The following is a 17809-nucleotide window of genomic DNA, read 5'->3' as shown; positions in this document are numbered from 1 at the left end:
TAGGAGGACTGAAATGAAATTTTCTTTTTAAGATAAAGTTCTTCCACAGGTCACTACTGATCCTCCTGCTGCAAAAGGTTGGAACCGCCAACCTAGCGGCCCCCCACCCCGGCCCCACAAGTATGAGGGGGAGTAAATCACGGTGAATGCGGGACTGACCAGGGCGTGGTGGCCGAGGAATTTGAAACATGGCACAGATTGATGTTATCGCAAATGCAACCATGAGACCTCGAACCGCCCACCTCATGCTGCAAGCATCCACGCCCCTGACCAGCTGACCCCGCCCGTGGGGACCACTACTGATCCTCCAATTCATAGTCCGCCATGGATCTGTACCAGTTTTCTTCTTTCTGGATCGATGTCGCCGGAGGCATGCTCAAGCCGGTGGCTTCCACCGCGGTGGTCGCCATGGCCGTGGCGCTTTCCTTCTCGCAAAGCCTCGATCTCCATGCCGAGATGATCTACGCCACCGCCAGGTCCTTTCTCCAGCTCTCCCTTGTCGGATTCTTCCTCCACTTTATCTTCTCTCAGAAGACCGCGGCTTGGATTCTGCTTCCCTACTTGTTCATGGTAGGTATCCCTTCTCGAGAGAGCATAAAAATTAGGGCTTTTCTCAAAGATCGCTCCTTTCGGACAGGTACTCGTCGCAGGGCACACCGCAGGGCATCGCGCGAGGATGGTTCCCTGCGGCAAGTGGATCGCCGCAGCGTGGTCGGCGCTGCCTATCGCCCTAAATATCGGGCCTTTCTCTCCCGGATACGTAGGATCTATATGCGCGAAAAATTTATTAAACCGCATATAACGCATCGGAAAACAGGATTCCTCCAGAAGATCAATGTGAAAAACATATTCGTTTGACGATTCTACCTACTAGAATCGAGGTTACCTTCGATGCGTGCCCTTCGCAATCCCGACAGCAACTTTTTGCCTTCAAGGTCATCGGATCTCAGCACGATCAGTGTGTTTGCGCCTCCATGGTATCTACACGAACACTGAGATGGAGAAGAACTGAGATGGAGAAGAACCAAACTGTGGTGCTAGCCACAAAATAGGGTTCGGCCAAGAGAAGAAGAAGAGAAGAAGAGGGAGAGCAAGAGCATCCAACAACCTCTTCATCAAGAGCTTTTCACCTCTTTTTATATCCCACCATGAGATATGAAGGATGAAGGGTTTTCTTGACTTTCAGTGATCCACGAAATTAATATTTTATTAATTCACATGCACAATAATTTAGAAATAATTGTTCATTAGGTATTTTATTTAATGTCTTATAACTATTAGTTCGTCAATCGAAATTATAAACTAAATATATAAAATTACAAAAATATTTTTATTTTTTAAAATAAATCTATATGTGAAAAAATATATATAGCTCATAAGATTAACAAAAATTAATATTTACAACTTAAATAAATAAAAAATTTAAAAAATAATAAATAGATATATAAAAAATATATAAAATTCAGAATTTGTACACTTTAGTACGATAAAAGATAAATCAGCATATATATATATATATTTTTTTTTATAAAAATTTACTGATGTAAAAATTTACGACGAAGGTCGACATCGAGGAGTGCGAGTGATGAGATCATGTGACGACTGGATTATGTGACGACTGGATTATGTGACGAGGAGCAACGGTGCAAAAATCTAATAGATACGTTATTTTAATAATTAATATTTTAATATAAGGATAAAATTGAAATAAATATGTTTTAACATTTCCTTCCCCTTCCTTACACCCCAAATCGGAGTGTAAGGAATTATGTCTATTTATGGGCATGCAAGGGGAAAGCTTACCTTTCCTTCCCCTTCTCTCCCCTTCCCTCACTGTTTTACAAACAAGGTTACAAATTCCCTTCCCCTTATTTACCCTTCCTTTCCCTTCCCTCACCTCTTCCCAAACAAGCCGTAAGGGTTAATTTTAACATCGTCTCCGTCGCCGGGATGATGGTCGGCCACGCCATGGCCGTCACCGGCGTCGCGATGAAGTAGTTTCACCAAGACATTAATTAGGACCGAGAGAAACTTGGTCGAGATCGGACCGCGCTGGCGCTCGACGCGACGCCCCGGCAGGCCACGATTCAGCAGGCCAAGCGGGCGCTGGTGGTCGCGCCCTGTCACCGGATCTCGACAGCGTCAAGACCGTCGGACTCATCACGCTACCGGGGACGATGACAGGTCTTATCATGGCCGGGGCGTCGCCGGTGGAGGCGATCCAGCTGCAGATTGTGGTCACCAACATGCTCGTCGGGGCGTGCGTGATGAGCAGCGCCTTGTCGACCTACTTGTGCTTGCTCGTGTTCTTCACCGGCGCTCACCAACTGAATCACAAAGTGTTCGCGGCAGATTAACAACCTTTTCTCGTTCGATCCTTCGCAGGAGATATGGGATTTTTTAATTTTGCAATAAACCTCCTTTAGTTTCAAATTCTTGATTTTGCCCTCAAACTTCTCTTTTTATTATCGAAATGTCTCCTCTAATAGTCATGTATGTATACGATAAGGGAGGGATCAAACCACTAAAGATGTAAGATATTTCCATGCATTTTGCATATTAAACAAATGTTTTACCGATACATCCCCTATTAATATAAACATTAAACTAATTTAATTAATTTTATTAATTATTTTAATTTGAAAATATTTAATAATTAATTTTTAATAAAAAATAAACTTTATAAAGAATAAAAAATTCCCCTATTTTAATATAAACACTAAACTAATTTAATCAATTTTTATTAAATATTCTAATTTAAAATTATTTAATAATTAATTTTTAATAAAAAATAAAATTCTCATTGCTAAATTTTGATACTGTATTAGTAGCTATATTTAAAAATAATTTAATTTTTTATAGGTTTAAAAATTATTATTTTTATATTGTGAGCAATTATATTAAATCATATTTTTCTCAAAAAAATTAAAAACATAAAGACGTGGAGTATCAATCCTCGAGTCTCTCACATGTTAAGCAATAAGTTATATCCTTTACATTTAAAATTGATAATTCAGTTAAAATTGAGTTGAACTGAATTACTCATAATTGAAAAATTAAATTTTTTCGAACTAACATAATTAACTAGATTTTTAAATAAAAATCAAATATACCGAACCGATAAAATATCGATTAATTCATTAAAAATTAAATTAACCGAAATAATAGAATTTTTCAAGTATTATCGGAGATTTACCGATTAATTAAGGATTTATAGATTCACTTAATTAGGAATTTACTAATTTCTTATTTTGATTTATTCGATTTATTCGAATAAGAAATTTTAAAATCGAAACCAAACTGAATTAACCGATATAATTGATTTTTTTAGAATAAAAACTAAAATTCTGAAATAACTGATCTAAATTTTTAAATTCAGTGGGGTTGTTCGGTTTAACCAAACTTTTGCTAGCTCCTATTTAGAATAGAAATTCTATAAAAGTTATGAATCAAATAAAAAATTTATGTTTTAATTCATTTTTTCACTGCAATCTTTGTTTTTAAAAAAAGATCCGAAATAGAGTCAGTCAACTGATATAAAAAATTAGTTGAGTCGATTCATCATCAGTCGACTGATGAGAAGAATCAGTCGAGCCGATTCTATTCTGTTTGCTTCTAAAACAACATCAATCGACTGATGTGAATAATCAGTCAAGTCGATTCTATTCTGTTTGCTTCCGAAACATAATCAGTCGACTGATGTGAAGTGGGGTTTGAGACATATGCACTTGTAGCTCGATTAGAATCCATTAGAATGATGTTAGCATTTGTTGTTCAAAAAGGTTTCAAATTATTTCAAATGGATGTGAGGTCAGTCTTCTTAAATGAGTATATCAAGGAAGAAGTCTATGTTGAGTAACCACCGGGGTTTGAAAATTTAAAATTTTCAAACCACGTATTTAAGCTTAAGAAGACCTGTATGGCCTAAAACAAGCACCTCATACTTGGTATGAACGGTTGTCAACATTTTTAGTATATAAGGGATTTTATAGACGGGCAAATTGATCCAACATTATTTTTGAAAAATAGTGGAGATGATATTTTTGTGGCCCAGGTATATGTAGATGACATTATCTGTGGTTCTATCAACAAAGACTATCTAAATGAGTTTATAAATCACATGGAAAGTGAATTTGAAATGAGTTTGGTTGGTGAGCTGACTTTTTTCTTGGGTTTACAAATCAAACAAACTAGGGAAGGTATATATGTTCATCAATCTAAATATGCAAAAGAAATCTTCAAGAAATTTGGAATGAAAAATGTCAAAGGAAATATCTACTTCTATGGCCACCAACACAAAACTTAGATAGTGATCCTGAAGGAAAAGATGTTGATCCAAAACTATATCATAGTGTCATAGGTAGTCTCCTCTATCTTACGGTTAGTAGACCTGATATATTATTTGCCATAGGTATGTGCGCAAGATATCAATCTTGTGCCAAGGAGTTACATCTTAGTGCAGTGAAACGAATCCTATGATACTTGAAAGGAACGCAGGATGTAGGATTATGGTATCCTCGAACTGAAACTTTTGATCTTGTGGGCTATTTCTAATTCCGATTATACTGGTTGCAAATTGGATCGTAAAAGTACTAGTGGAGGATGTCAGTTTCTTGGATCATCTCTAGTAAGCTAGACAAGTAGAAAACAACATTGTGTTGCACTCTCAACAATCGAAGCTTAATATATCGCTATGGAAAAATGTGTTTCACAATTGTTATTGATGACTCACACTTTAGAGGACTATGGACTTACTTATAAAAATGTTCAAGTTCTTTGTGATAATATAAGCACTATAAATTTAACTAAAAATCCAGTTCATCATTCTAGAACAAAACACATTGAAGTAAAACACCATTTCATACGAGATCATGTAACTAGGGGTGATATTGTACTTAATTATGTTGAATCAAAATCAAACCTAGTTGATATTTTTACTAAATCACTTTCTGAATTCGAATTTAACTACTTAAGATGAGAATTGAGAATGTGTTCCGTAGCCTAATAAACCACTTTAGAACCTCAACTAGAATGCATCTCTTACACACATAGGAAATATCTTATTTGTGTATTGTGCAATCTAGATGGGATGAGATGCTAGGATTATCTATTTGGTTCATAATGCTTGTTATGATGCATTACTTTAGGCTAAATGGTAAAAATTTTAAAGAATGATTCATTTGACCAACCATGGGGAAGATCGATATAAAATCAATGTGTATTTGATTCAAAGATCATGGTTGGACATCCAAAAATAAATTAATCAACCTGATATCTTTGTTGGTGTCCCAATTAGTTTTGATGTGATCAACAATATTAAGTTAGGTCCTGTGTTGTTCTGATTCTTCTGCTAAGTATGCAATAATTTAGGTACGAAGGAAGTCAAACGTAAGACGTAGCGGACAAGAAGGATTGCACGGGGAAGTGAGCTGACGGGGCTCGGTGCAATCCGAGGAATGCAGAAGCTGCGGAAGAGTATGCTAGTGGAGTGAGAAGGACGTATGTGACGTCTGAGGGACGAGAAGCCGGGAGGAAGCACGCTTAAGGGACGAAAGGCCAGAATAAAGTTCGGGTGAACCTAACTCCGATTGGCTAGAAATCACCCAGAATCAATCTACAAAAAGTCAATAGAGTTGACTTTGATCGAGTCAACCTTTCACTTGGACTGGACCAAGACTTTGACTGGTTGGAGGGGCGCCTCCAAATTTCAAGTTCAGCCATCCAACGATGAAGATTAATCAAAGACCAAAAGCTGTGAAGAAAATGAATCAAGAAGTTGACTGGTCAAAGCTTTTATTAAAGCTTTGCTAAGGCTTATTAATTGGATACAAAGTTGTGAAGCCACGTGAACTTCAAGAACAGCTAATCAAGGATAAAAACAAAGCTTCTTGATGAAGCTTTGACAAAGCCAAAATTTGATCAATGATAAAGCCTTGATAAAGCCAAATACGATCAAAGCTTTAGCATTGATTCAAAAAAGCTTTGACAGAATTTCTGTTGAAACCTTTGGCTGAAGTTTAAAGATTAATCTTTTATTAAGTTCATCTAAGATCGACGATCAAGATTGCATCTGAAGATCAACGGCTAAGAGAAACTTATCAATGATCTACGATTAGGATTTATTTTCTTAGCCTATAAATAGATTTAGAGTTTTAGAGTTAAACAAGAAATACATTCTATTGTAAACTCACTAAGTCTGTGTGCTTTCAACTGTAAAGGCTTCTCCGTCTAAAGGAGTTTTGTTCGAGCGTCAACTGCCTTGGAAGCAACAACCGAGTTACAACTAAGTTTTCTTTTTAAAAAAAAAACAACGAGTGTCTATCCTATAACCTTGCTTAACCGTTTATTCACCCCCTCTAGCCGGTCGAACTCGATCCAATAATTTTGATTGGGATTCACAATGAAAATCCTACTCTGCTAGATTTCATATGACACAACTATCTTCAGACATTCAGTCGACTGATATTAGTAACCAGTCGATTGCACACATACCGATCAACTGGTTCACAATATCAGTCTACTGATTGGATAAAACTTTCAACACAGTAGCAAATTGACTCGACTGGATTTCATTACAATCGACTGGTAGGTTATATCATTCAGTATAGTAGCAAACTGACTCGATTGAATTTCATTCCAGTGGATTGGTGGGTTAAACCGTTCGATACAGTAGCAAATTGACTCGACTGGATTTCATTCCAGTCGACTATTAGGTTAAAACATTAGGCACAGTGACAAATTAACTCGACTGGATTTAATTCCAGTCGATTGATTGGTTTAGGGTTTGACACAGTAGATAATTGACTCGACTGAGATTAATTTCAGTCGACTGTTTGGTAAAACGTTGGGCACAGTAGCAAATTGACTCGATTGGATTTAAGTCCAATCGATTAGTTTATTAAAAGGATCAGTACAACAACAAATTGATTCGATTGGAAAAAAATTACAGTCGACTGTGGTTCGATTTAGTTGATTGATTGTATAAATCAGTCGACTGACTTATCCCCCAACTCGAGTTGTAACTGCCCGATACCATCACGATTCATCCCAAAAAAATCCTAATCTCGCGACTTTCTCCGCTGCGAGTCGACTGTTCTCCCTCTCGCTCTCGTTCTTCCAGCCAAGATTAGCACTGGTTCTCTTTCTTTCTCCTCCGGCGACTCTCTCCAGCGATTTCACGTCAGTAACTCTTCCAACAGTCTTATAAGCCCGTTAACCCTGATAAATCCTAACCCCATCAGTTCATTGATTCGTTGTCTAATGGATTCCAATGTATTCATGCTTAACCCACATTTTATTGACTTTTAGGGTTGGTTTTGCTTTCTCTTTAGTGACATTGCCGCGGTAGAAGCTACCGAAGCTCCAATCTCCAACTTCCACGATGATAATGGCCCCTAAGTATAATCCTGCCCTTTATCTCTTTTATCCATTTTCATATTACTTATCACTAATCCATTATTGTCAATGCATTCATGCATTCATATAGGTATAACCATAGACATGTTAAGGTGAGTCAAGGTCCTTCTAGGACCTCCTCTAAGGGCAAGGGCCCCAATGAACGACCGAGTTCGTTCAAAATCATTCCTGCTCACTATTTGCACGATAATTTTTTTCGCAAACAGTGTCCTGACGTCGTAGACATTATCACCCACTATCATTTAAAAACCATCATGTTTTGTGATAGTCCTATGCATTTAGATTTGGTTGTTGAGTTCTATGATAACCTCCATTGTGTCAGTGATGACCCTCTCTTATATAGAACTCGTGTGGTCAAACGTGACCTTGATTTCTCTCCGGCCATTTGGCATTTCTTTTTGGGTTGTCATCCGGCCAACAACGACTTTGTATGTTATCCGACTCTTTACGAGCTTCTTCTAGAGCCTTTTGCTCATTTGACCTTGGATCACATGTTCGAGTATTTTTTTCACCGAGTTCGGCCACTGCATAAGAAAATTTTCTCTGCTCAGGGTATCTTAGCTCCCAATAATGTCCTTCATAAGGTCATTGTCGGGTGTCTACTTCGTATTGTCATGCATGGTCTAGCTTCCATGAGGCTCAGCCATCTATTTCTTCTATATGCATTTCGTCATAGGTTAGATGTCGATGTTGGTCTAAACATATTTCGTTGCATTGTCCATTTTACCAAACCATCCAGAAGAAGATCCATATGTATTTCCCTCATCTTATTACTGCATGACTTACATCTTTAGGCATTGTTGTGACTAGGGATAGACTAAGCCTCTCACTGACTATGATCGGATTGGCCTCCGGAACTTCTCTCTCGCTGGGATGTGAGATGGCTTTCACACCATGGAGTGGGACGACGGGCATGATGATCATGCTGACGAGCTTGGTGGTGAGGAGGCTGAGGGAGCACTGCCTTTGCCAGCCCGAGTTGCCTCTGACGACGATGAGTTCTCGGCGGATCGGGACGATTACTTGGAGGCGACTATTGAGTCTCTTGACACTCGAATTGAGGAGCTACGCCTTGAGCTTATCAGTCGTCTTGACTTCAATGATGGGTCAGTTGCCCATTTGACTAGGATGTTGCAGTCATGGATGTCCGATCATCTTCCTCTGCCGTCTTCTACTTCCGGTGGGGCGTCTGCTAGCCGTGCTCCTCCAGATATGGATCTTGATTAGACTATCATCTTTCACTCTAACCGTCTTTCACTCTGTATTTTATTTTTAGCACCATCTGAGTGCTTCTGTATAAGAAACCTTTTGAAGTAAATGCAATCCTTTTACTTTGTATCTCTTCTTATGTGTGTTTGTGTATTGTATCAATGTTTCCTTTAATTTTTTGATACATGTTCCATCTTTGTTGTCTTGATTGCTATATGTGTGCTAAATGAGCCTTTCTTCCGCATGCATTGTTTTAGGGGGGAGGTGACCCTCGTTATGTTTTCTCTTCTTCCTTTTATACTGTCATCATATTTTGATATTTATCAAAGGGGGAGATAACTGTGCTCTAAAGCTTTCGTATTGTCAAACATCAAAAAGGGAGAAATTGTTGATGCAATCATGCTTATGAGTTATAATTTTGATGAGTGACATCAATAAAGCTTGGAGCACAATATAAGAAATCTCACTTGTGCATCAAGTGTGTAGGAAAGTCCTTACAGGTAAGAAGACCGGTGTGAGGCAAAAGGAAGTCCAAGAAAGTCGAGAAGCGAACTCTTGACGTGAGAAAGTCCTTACAAGTCAGAAGGTTGGATGTAAGACAAATAAAATTCAAGAAGGTCGATGACCAGACTCTTGGCAAGCGAGGAAAGAATGAGTGCATCACGGATTAGATGCGCGAAAGGTAAATTAGATGGATGCAGTAAAGCCTCTATCAGTCGACTGATTATAATATACAGTTGACTGATATTGGTATCAGTCAATTGAAGAAATATCAGTCGACTGATACTAAGTTTTTTGGCCAGTTTCACTAATGTTCATGTCAGTCGAATGGATTTTAGAATCGACTCGATTGATTTTTCATATCAGTCGACTGATTCTGTTTTGGAAGCAAACAGAATAGAATCGACTCGACTGATTTTTCATATCAGTTGACTGATTATGAATCGACTTAACTGATTATTTACATCAGTCGACTGATTCTGTTTTGGAAGCAAATAAAATAGAATTGACTCGACTGATTTTTCACATCAATCAACTGATTCTATTTCAAATACAAACAGAAGAGAATCAATTCGACTGGTGACTCGATTAATTCATAACAAGCGATTGATGAGAAAAATCAGTCGACTGACATTTGAAATTCGACAAAATCAGAAATGATTTCAGAAGGTTCAGAGGTCGTTATCTGTCGATGACCAAATCAGTCGACTGGTATGAGAAAATCAGTCGACTGATCTCAAGAGAAGCTGAACCTGTTTAAATGGTGAGAGTTAGCTGTTGATGGACACCCTAAATGCCATTTTGCCCCAAGTCTTCTTACTATAGTGTTGAAGAAACATTTGGTGTTCAACTACAAAACTTGGAGCAATTCCTAGAAGAAGAAGAAGCAAATTCATCAAGATTATTGTAAAATCTCTCTTCTTCTTCTTTGTGATTTTTGATTATTTTGTACAACTAAAATTCTGCTGTAAGAGGGTTTCTCCACCTTCGAAATTTGTCCAAGAAGGAGAAGATATAGTGGAAGTGGTGAGTTACGTTGAGTGTGAATCATTGGATTAGTTGCCTCAAGGAGGCGGATACCAAGTAAATTGTTGAGTTAGCATTGTGTTCATTGAATGATTGGGTAACAAGAAGTCTTCATCGAGATTTAATTTGAGCGAGTTGAGCTATTCAACCCCCTTCTAGCTCACAAGGTCCTAACACTGAGTTGGATTGGATTGGAGATTTTTCAACCCGCTAAGTTAGTGGGTCGGCCCGCCCCGCCCCGCCCCACCATATGACGAGTTTTTAGTGGGTTGGTCCGCCCCGCCATGGGTTGACCCGTTTGACAACTCTGATGGTTAAGTTGGTTACTATGGGATAGACTTACTGAAGTGAGCGAGGGTCGAATCTCAACGAAACCGAAGTAATACCCTCCCTGTAGTGATCAACTGTAATTTCTCGATTTACCTCCTTATAGATGGTCATGGGGCCGCTAGGATGACGGATTCCACCTTTTGTTGAAGTTATTGGCTGTGGTCAAAATTGAATCGAAGTTCGCGATGAGACTAAGCTACATTGTAACATATACAAGATGTTACCATCTATTATGGTTGCATTCTTCATAACAACAACAAATGCCTTCCGAAATGATGTATCTAAATGCCTCTCTATCACATTCTTGGGATCTATCTCAAGTTGAAAAATAGTAATTTGTTTTAATTTGAGAGGTTTGCAATAATTCATTGCCCACGTGGCTGGTGGGCCCAGATAAAAAATGATTTTGTATTCAAAAGCTAAGTGTGACAAAGGAGAGAGTAGGTGTATGTCATCGAGAGAAACCTAGAAAGATATCCCGGCAAGACAAACATTTGATCCTAATTATCAATTCTGAAGGGCACTTCTACCTGTTCTTGTTGATTATTTTGAAGCTCTTGATTTTGATTGTGTTGTTCTTGGTGGTTGCTATCTTTACTTTACATATTCGACGGTAAAGATCCATCAAATGGATCAATGAGGCATGTAGTCTTCTACAATGCAAGGATAAACAAATAGCACAAAGCTCCAAACATGCTTTGGAAACGCCATTTATAGTTCTTTTAGTTAAAAAATTGAGATATTAAATTTATCAGAGTTAATACTTTCATTTGATTTTGTATTATTATGGGTTAGTACCCCTAGGTCAAGAAAGTCAAAATCTGATCAATTGACAGCGACACGACAGAGACAAGACTCGATCTCGTGGCTGATTGGCTTAGTTTGGTACCCAACCCCACAGCTAGTTCGGCTCATTACCTAACTCGGCTCAATGCCTCGAATTAACTCTATGCCTGAGCTCTCCACTCTAGTTCAGTGGTCGATCTTCGACTCGACTTCCTGGTCGATCGCCCGAGGTCTCCACTCTAGCTCAGTGGTCAATCTCCAACTCGATCTTCTAGTCAACCGCCCGAGCTCTCCCTTCTAGCTCAGTAGTCGATCTCCGACTCGACCCCCTAGTCAACCGCCCAAGCTCTCCCCTCGAACTCAGTGGTTGATCTCTGGCTCGCGACATGACTTGAGCGTTGGAGCGGTTAAGCCAAGGCACCCCTCTGGCCTTCGTTCTCACTCTCCTCTTTGCAGCCTAACAGGAGCTCCACTGTCTGTGGGTCTTGCATGATTTTACCATCATCAACCGGTGACTCATCCATAGGTGATTTCAAACAGAAACAGTTTCAATCTACATTTATGAAACATGTCTTAGGAATTTTAAGTGAATTATCAACGACATTGCAAAGAAAATATCAAGATATTATGAATGCAATGGATTTGATACAAGTATACAAACATCAATTTCAAAGTATAAGAGATGATGATTAATATTCATTTTTAAAAAATATTAATTATTTTTTTAAATAATATTATAATGATATTTTTAAAATGAATAATATGCTCATGTTGGATAGCACTATGAATGATAATCTTATTATGTATGTAAAAAACAATTTAATAATTAATAATGAAGTTATTATATAAAAATTTTAAGATATAAAGATTCTAAAAAAATGATAGTAAGGTAATTATTTTATAATATTTTATAATTATAAGATTATATATATATATATTTTTTATTTTATTAATTAGATTATATTATCACTTACATTGAATTAAGATTCTAACTTCACCCCTACCCCTAGATCATATATAGTCAAAAGTGATGAAAATAATGTTATTAGTCGAGTGAGACTAGTTTAAACAATAAATGTGAATCTTCGTCTCTAAGGAAACTAACTATACATACACATCACTACCGATGACATTTTTTTTCATGTTCTTGACATTCAAATTTTGATATGTTACGGTGGTGATGATTTAAACATACAACAAATACTAGACACGGTTAGCGCAGAAAAGACTGTCTCTTCGACTTTTACAAAATTGATCTCCCATTAGTGTTCAAGGTTGTATCAATAAGCAAAATTTTGCTTCCCTAGTGCATTGACCTTACTGCAAGAGGTTGACCTAGAACTGAATCTTTTGTCAACTCTAGCTCATGAAAAAGGTCATGAAGGAGGAAATTTTAAAATGAATATGAAATATAATTATATATATAAATCTTTAATTTTATCACATGATTAAATAATTATCTTATGGCTAATTTATCCATCGAACCGGCTGGACCGGGTGCTCGATCGGTTCAATTCGTTAGAAAATTCCGAATAAACCGGTCGAATTCGTTGAAATCGCGAGCGGGATATTCCCACCAATTTTCAAATATTAGCGCGCTCGTTTGAACGCGACGCGAGGCCAAGAAGAGATCCTGTCCGTCCGTTTCGTGGACCAATCAACGTACCGATCGCGCCCGGACACCGATCCCCGAGACTCACCCCGCAACCAATCAGGAGGCAGCACTTTTCTCTTTAAATAGGAAACCGACGCGCCCTCCCTCTTCATCGCTCGCGGTAGGTTTCTGCGTGGTAACCCTCGTGCTCTCGATCTTCTCTTCGTTTGTGGATCCGATGGCGCCGAAGGCCGAGAAGAAGCCGGCGGAGAAGAAGCCCGCGGCCGAGAAGCCGGCGGAGGAGAAGGAGAAGAAGGCCGAGAAGGCCCCCGCCGAGAAGAAGCCCAAGGCCGAGAAGCGCCTTCCGTCCAAGGATGCCGCCTCCGGCGACAAGAAGAGGAAGAAGAAAGCCAAGAAGGGGACGGAGACCTACAAGATTTACATCTTCAAGGTGCTGAAGCAGGTCCACCCCGACATCGGAATCTCGAGCAAGGCGATGTCCATCATGAACTCCTTCATCAACGACATCTTCGAGAAGCTCGCGGCGGAGGCTTCCCGTCTGGCCCGCTACAACAAGAAACCCACCATCACTTCGCGCGAGATCCAGACCTCTGTGCGCCTGGTGCTCCCCGGCGAGCTCGCCAAGCACGCTGTTTCCGAAGGTACGAAGGCCGTTACGAAGTTCACCAGCTCTTAACAAGATGTTTATGGTTTCAAATCAAGTGGCATCTCAGATCTGACTCTGATTTATGGCAACGATCTCTTTGTTCTTCTGCTGCGCTTTATTGATTAGCCGAATGCGACCTTTTGAAATATCAGTTTGATGTTGGAGTGGGTGGATTCTTGCTGTAATATAATGATTTCCAACTGGATCGACGTTTCTTTTCTCTCAAATGATTGTTCTTGTTCAATTGTATGAGTTCGTAAATAAGCGATCGATTTGCTTTCTGGATTGTTTGTTTGTTTGGACGCTAACTCGCTTCCTCCGGGTCGCTGTTCTCAATCGAAAGTCAATTGCTTATCATTACCGACCGGTGACAACGCTCGCTTCGCCCATTCCATCCTCCCGTCTTTGTCTCCTCTCGCCTTAGCACTGCCGGTCGATTGCTCCTCCCGAAACTCGATCGAAACCCTAATCGAAGGGAGAAATGGACTTTCTGTTGATTTTGCTGGTTGGATTTGGGGGAGTAGGTGTTTCGTCAGGATCTGTTGAAATCTAGTGGATTTTTCGTCTCTTAATGGTGGATAGAAATGCATGATTTGTCTCCAACTAGTACAATTTGATGGGTATCAAGGTCATAATTTGCAGAATAGTTGATGAATACCACGAAGTCTATGGTGGAGGATATGCAAATGCAATGCCATCTTTTGTGGAAAAAAGAGTTTCTTGTGCTACAATGAACGAATCTTGCCATGCCCAAACAGGTTTGACAGATGAACAGGCTAATTGGGCTCATGCCATGCCAACACAGTCAGCTCATTTTAATACCTCTATTTAGTGGTTGTTCCGGAGATAATACAAGGGGTTAGCTATGATCAGACTCGAGTCTGGAGTTGGTTCCACTGTAGAGGACCCCACTTGCTAAGCTGATTCCTTCGAGGCATTCAAGCATACACCAGCAAAGTACGTCCATTTCATTCGGTTAATCACATGTCGAATCCTCCTATTTGGCTAACTATACGTCGAATCATTCCATTCGGCTAATCACATGCCGAATCCTCCCATTCGGCTAGCTATACGCCGAACCATTCCATTCGGCTAATTACATGTCGAATCCTCCCATTCGGCTAACTATACGTCGAATCATTTCATTCGGCTAATCACATGTCGAATCCTCCCATTCGGCTAACTATTCGCCGAATTATTCCATGCGGCTAATCACATGTCGAATCCTCCCATTCGGCCAGCTTTACGCTGAACCAATTCCATTCGGCTAATCACATGCCGAATCCTCTCATTCGGCTAATTATACGCCGAATCACTCCATTCGGCTAACTATACGTCGAATCATTCCATTCGGCTCGGCACATGTCGAATCCTCCCCCTCGGCTAACCACAGGCCTAATCACTCCCTTCGGCTAACTATATGCCGAATCCTTTCCATTCAACAGAAGCCTCGCCGAATTTTTATATTCGGTGGAAGCCTTGCCGAATCCTTCCGTTCGACAGCTAACTTGGCTGAATCGGACAGGAGAGACACTTAGACACTAGCACGTGGGATCTATCAGACCACCTACATTGCCCTGTCCCACCTCATCATGATCTTCTGACAAGCCCACGCCCCCTATATTTAATGCTATCTCTCTGCGGCATGCCCCGCTGCATTTTCAGATGGTGACAACATGACGCTTTATCGGTGATGGGACAAGAAACTCGATTATTCCTGCCACTTCATTAATCATAATGAGACATTCCTTAAATGATGACGTGACAGGTATGCACGCTCATCTCCCCTTAAAGAGACCACTCCTGACGACAGGTAGCTCTTTCGAACTCTCGCTCTCTCAACTATTCTCTATTTTCTACTGTTTATCATCTTCTTCTCCTTCGTCCCTGACTTGATCGTCGGAGTGGTCGTGCCAGGGCATCCCCCTGTCAATCCTACTGACGATTCCTGTGTTCTTAGGCCGTCCCTGAAATTGTTGCTGGTCCTGGTCTGCTCCGCCGAAGTTCCCGGCAATCGTGAAGCTGTCATTGCCCCCGTCATCCGCCACTGTTCACGGCTAACTACGAGGAGGTCCGGTGACACGTCCTGAAGCTGTTCTCAACCGGAACAGTGGTGTATGACGATCTTCGTTGTATCAGCCCATATGATAAAACTATCTTTTCAGGTCCAAGATTCATTAAAACATGCTTACGAGCACTGAGATTGAGTAATCTGAGTCCTGAGAAGTAAAGGGCAAAGTAAATATTTTTGTAGAGCTAATGACTTATGGTTCTGAATTATATAGAATTGGAAAATTTGTGGAATTACTTGTGAGAGCTCAGCTTGGGTTAGCTAATTTGTGAAAGATTTGACTGTGTTCAGCTTATACATCTGTGAGTGGAAGAATAAGATAATAAGAATGGGAAGAAATAAAATTGATTAGGGCGACTGGAAAAATAGAACCATGATAAAGGAAGAAATGAGTCCATACTGCAAATTACTTTCCTTCATCTGTATCTCCTACTCCATTCACATCTATGCCTATAACAAAGTGATTTGTTTGGGACCATGGTGTTGAAATTTTGTAATTTTCCTAATATCGAGAAATCTTAACGCATGCATCGTCTATCCAATTCTTAAGAAACAACAAGAAGGAAAAATTCGGAAGCGTACCGGAATCCATCGCTAGCAGCCGAGGATGATCTTCCAAAAGGTGCAGAGTTCCTTAGGTTTCCTTAGGTTTCTTTGACGATGGGGATTCAGCGAAACAATTTTGTCGTTCTGCCTTTTGGGGACCATAACCCCTTATAAGGATTGACATATTTCTAATTTGGCCCCTCATCAAATTAGAAATCTTACAAATGGTATCCACATTTATAATTCATAACAATTATGCCCTTAAGTCAAATTCCAAATAAAATTTAGATCACAATTTTTGACTTAATATATTCGATGACCATATATATTCATTAATTATACAAATGTCCCATTAGATACTAACAATCTCCCACTGGACATATATATAATTAAAATGAATGATATATCCTTAGTGTGCACAATATTGTCATTAAATCCGAGGACATTCCTAACAATCTCGTCCATTAGTCATATTAACATAGGATCAAAGCGGTCTTCGTTGTATCAATCACAACTAAACCTATCAATGGTCACATACATCAACATAACTAAATGACATAGATCAATCATGAATTAGTGGCATGAAAATTACATGCAAGGTGATCTGTTCATGTCAATTTTCAACTTGTCCAACTTTAACTTTAGTGAGATCAAACTTTAACTCAATTGTACAAAATGTAATAACTGAATGATGCTTTAGTACTGATCAGAATAACAAATACATGAGTATCTATAAAACAAACTGAAAAACAATCAGAATTATAAACTCTCACTCAACCTAGAGATCATCCATCTCTAAAACTCCCATACGAGCAGTATGCTCAAGAAAGACATTAGGTGGCAAACCCTTTGTCAGAGGGTCAGCTACCATGGAGTTTGTACCCAAGTGTTCTATAGAAATCTGTCCACCTTGTACTCTTTCCTTCACAACTAGGAATACTGCTTTGATGTTGTTAGAAATATAATATAGCTGATTTGTTGTCACAAAATAATCTAAGGGGTCTTTCAATCCCTTCTAGAATGTGCAGCTCCGTGACAAGACTCTTCAGCCATATTGCATGATTTGATGCCTCATAACATGCTACAAATTCTGCTGCCATGGTGGAGGAAGCTGTAAGTCCCTGTTTGGAACTCCTCCAAGAAATGGCTCCACCAGCCAACATGAAGACATAGCCCGAAGTGGATCTCAAACTATCTTGGCATCCTCCGAAATCAGAGTCAGAATACCCAATGATCTCAAGACTATCTGATCTCTAATACGTGAGCATGTAACCTCTAGTTCTCTTCAGATATCTCATAACCCTTTTAGCTGCCTTCCAGTGATCCATACCTGGGTTGCTTAAATATCTGCCTAATACGCAAACTATGTACACAATATCTGGACGCGTACAAACCTGAGCATACATAAGACTTCCAACTGCCGAAGCATATGAAATCTTTTGCATTTCCTGAATTTCAAGATTTCCTTTAGGGCATTGTTTGAGGCTAAATTTGTCTCCCTTAGCGACCGGGGTGTTTCCTGGTTTACAATCTTGCATGCCATATCTTTTTAGTACTTTATCGATATAGCTCATTTGTGACAATCTAAGAATACCTCGAGAACGATCCCGATGTATCTGAATTCCTAATACAAATGAGGTCTCACCAAGATCTTTCATCTCGA

At 39.4% G+C, this 17809-nt stretch overlaps 1 protein-coding gene and 1 pseudogene across 1 annotated transcript; both read left to right on the top strand.

The window, feature by feature from the left end:
- The first annotated feature begins 310 nt into the window (after positions 1-310).
- LOC141813436 (UPF0014 membrane protein STAR2-like) lies at positions 311-2357 on the top strand (annotated as a pseudogene).
- Positions 2358-13047: 10690 nt separating this feature from the next.
- On the top strand, positions 13048-13675 carry LOC141813333 (histone H2B.11-like). Its single transcript, XM_074701278.1, has one exon. It carries the CDS (start codon positions 13101-13103, stop codon positions 13557-13559), a length of 459 nt encoding a protein of 152 aa, XP_074557379.1. The 5' UTR covers positions 13048-13100; the 3' UTR covers positions 13560-13675.
- The last annotated feature ends 4134 nt before the right edge of the window (positions 13676-17809 follow it).

The sequence above is a fragment of the Curcuma longa genome, chromosome 20 (assembly GCF_044706935.1).
Source record: "Curcuma longa cultivar G26 ecotype Majalengka, Jawa Barat chromosome 20, ITB_CL_G26_1.1, whole genome shotgun sequence".
Classification (NCBI taxonomy): domain Eukaryota; kingdom Viridiplantae; phylum Streptophyta; class Magnoliopsida; order Zingiberales; family Zingiberaceae; genus Curcuma; species Curcuma longa.
The sequence above is the reverse complement of the archived record's forward strand: the minus strand, read 5'-3'. Positions and strand labels throughout refer to the sequence as shown.

Excerpts from the sequence above, each read along its gene's own strand:
- LOC141813333 (XM_074701278.1), top strand. The coding sequence starts at position 13,101 with ATGGCGCCGAAGGCCGAGAAGAAGCCGGCGGAGAAGAAGCCCGCGGCC.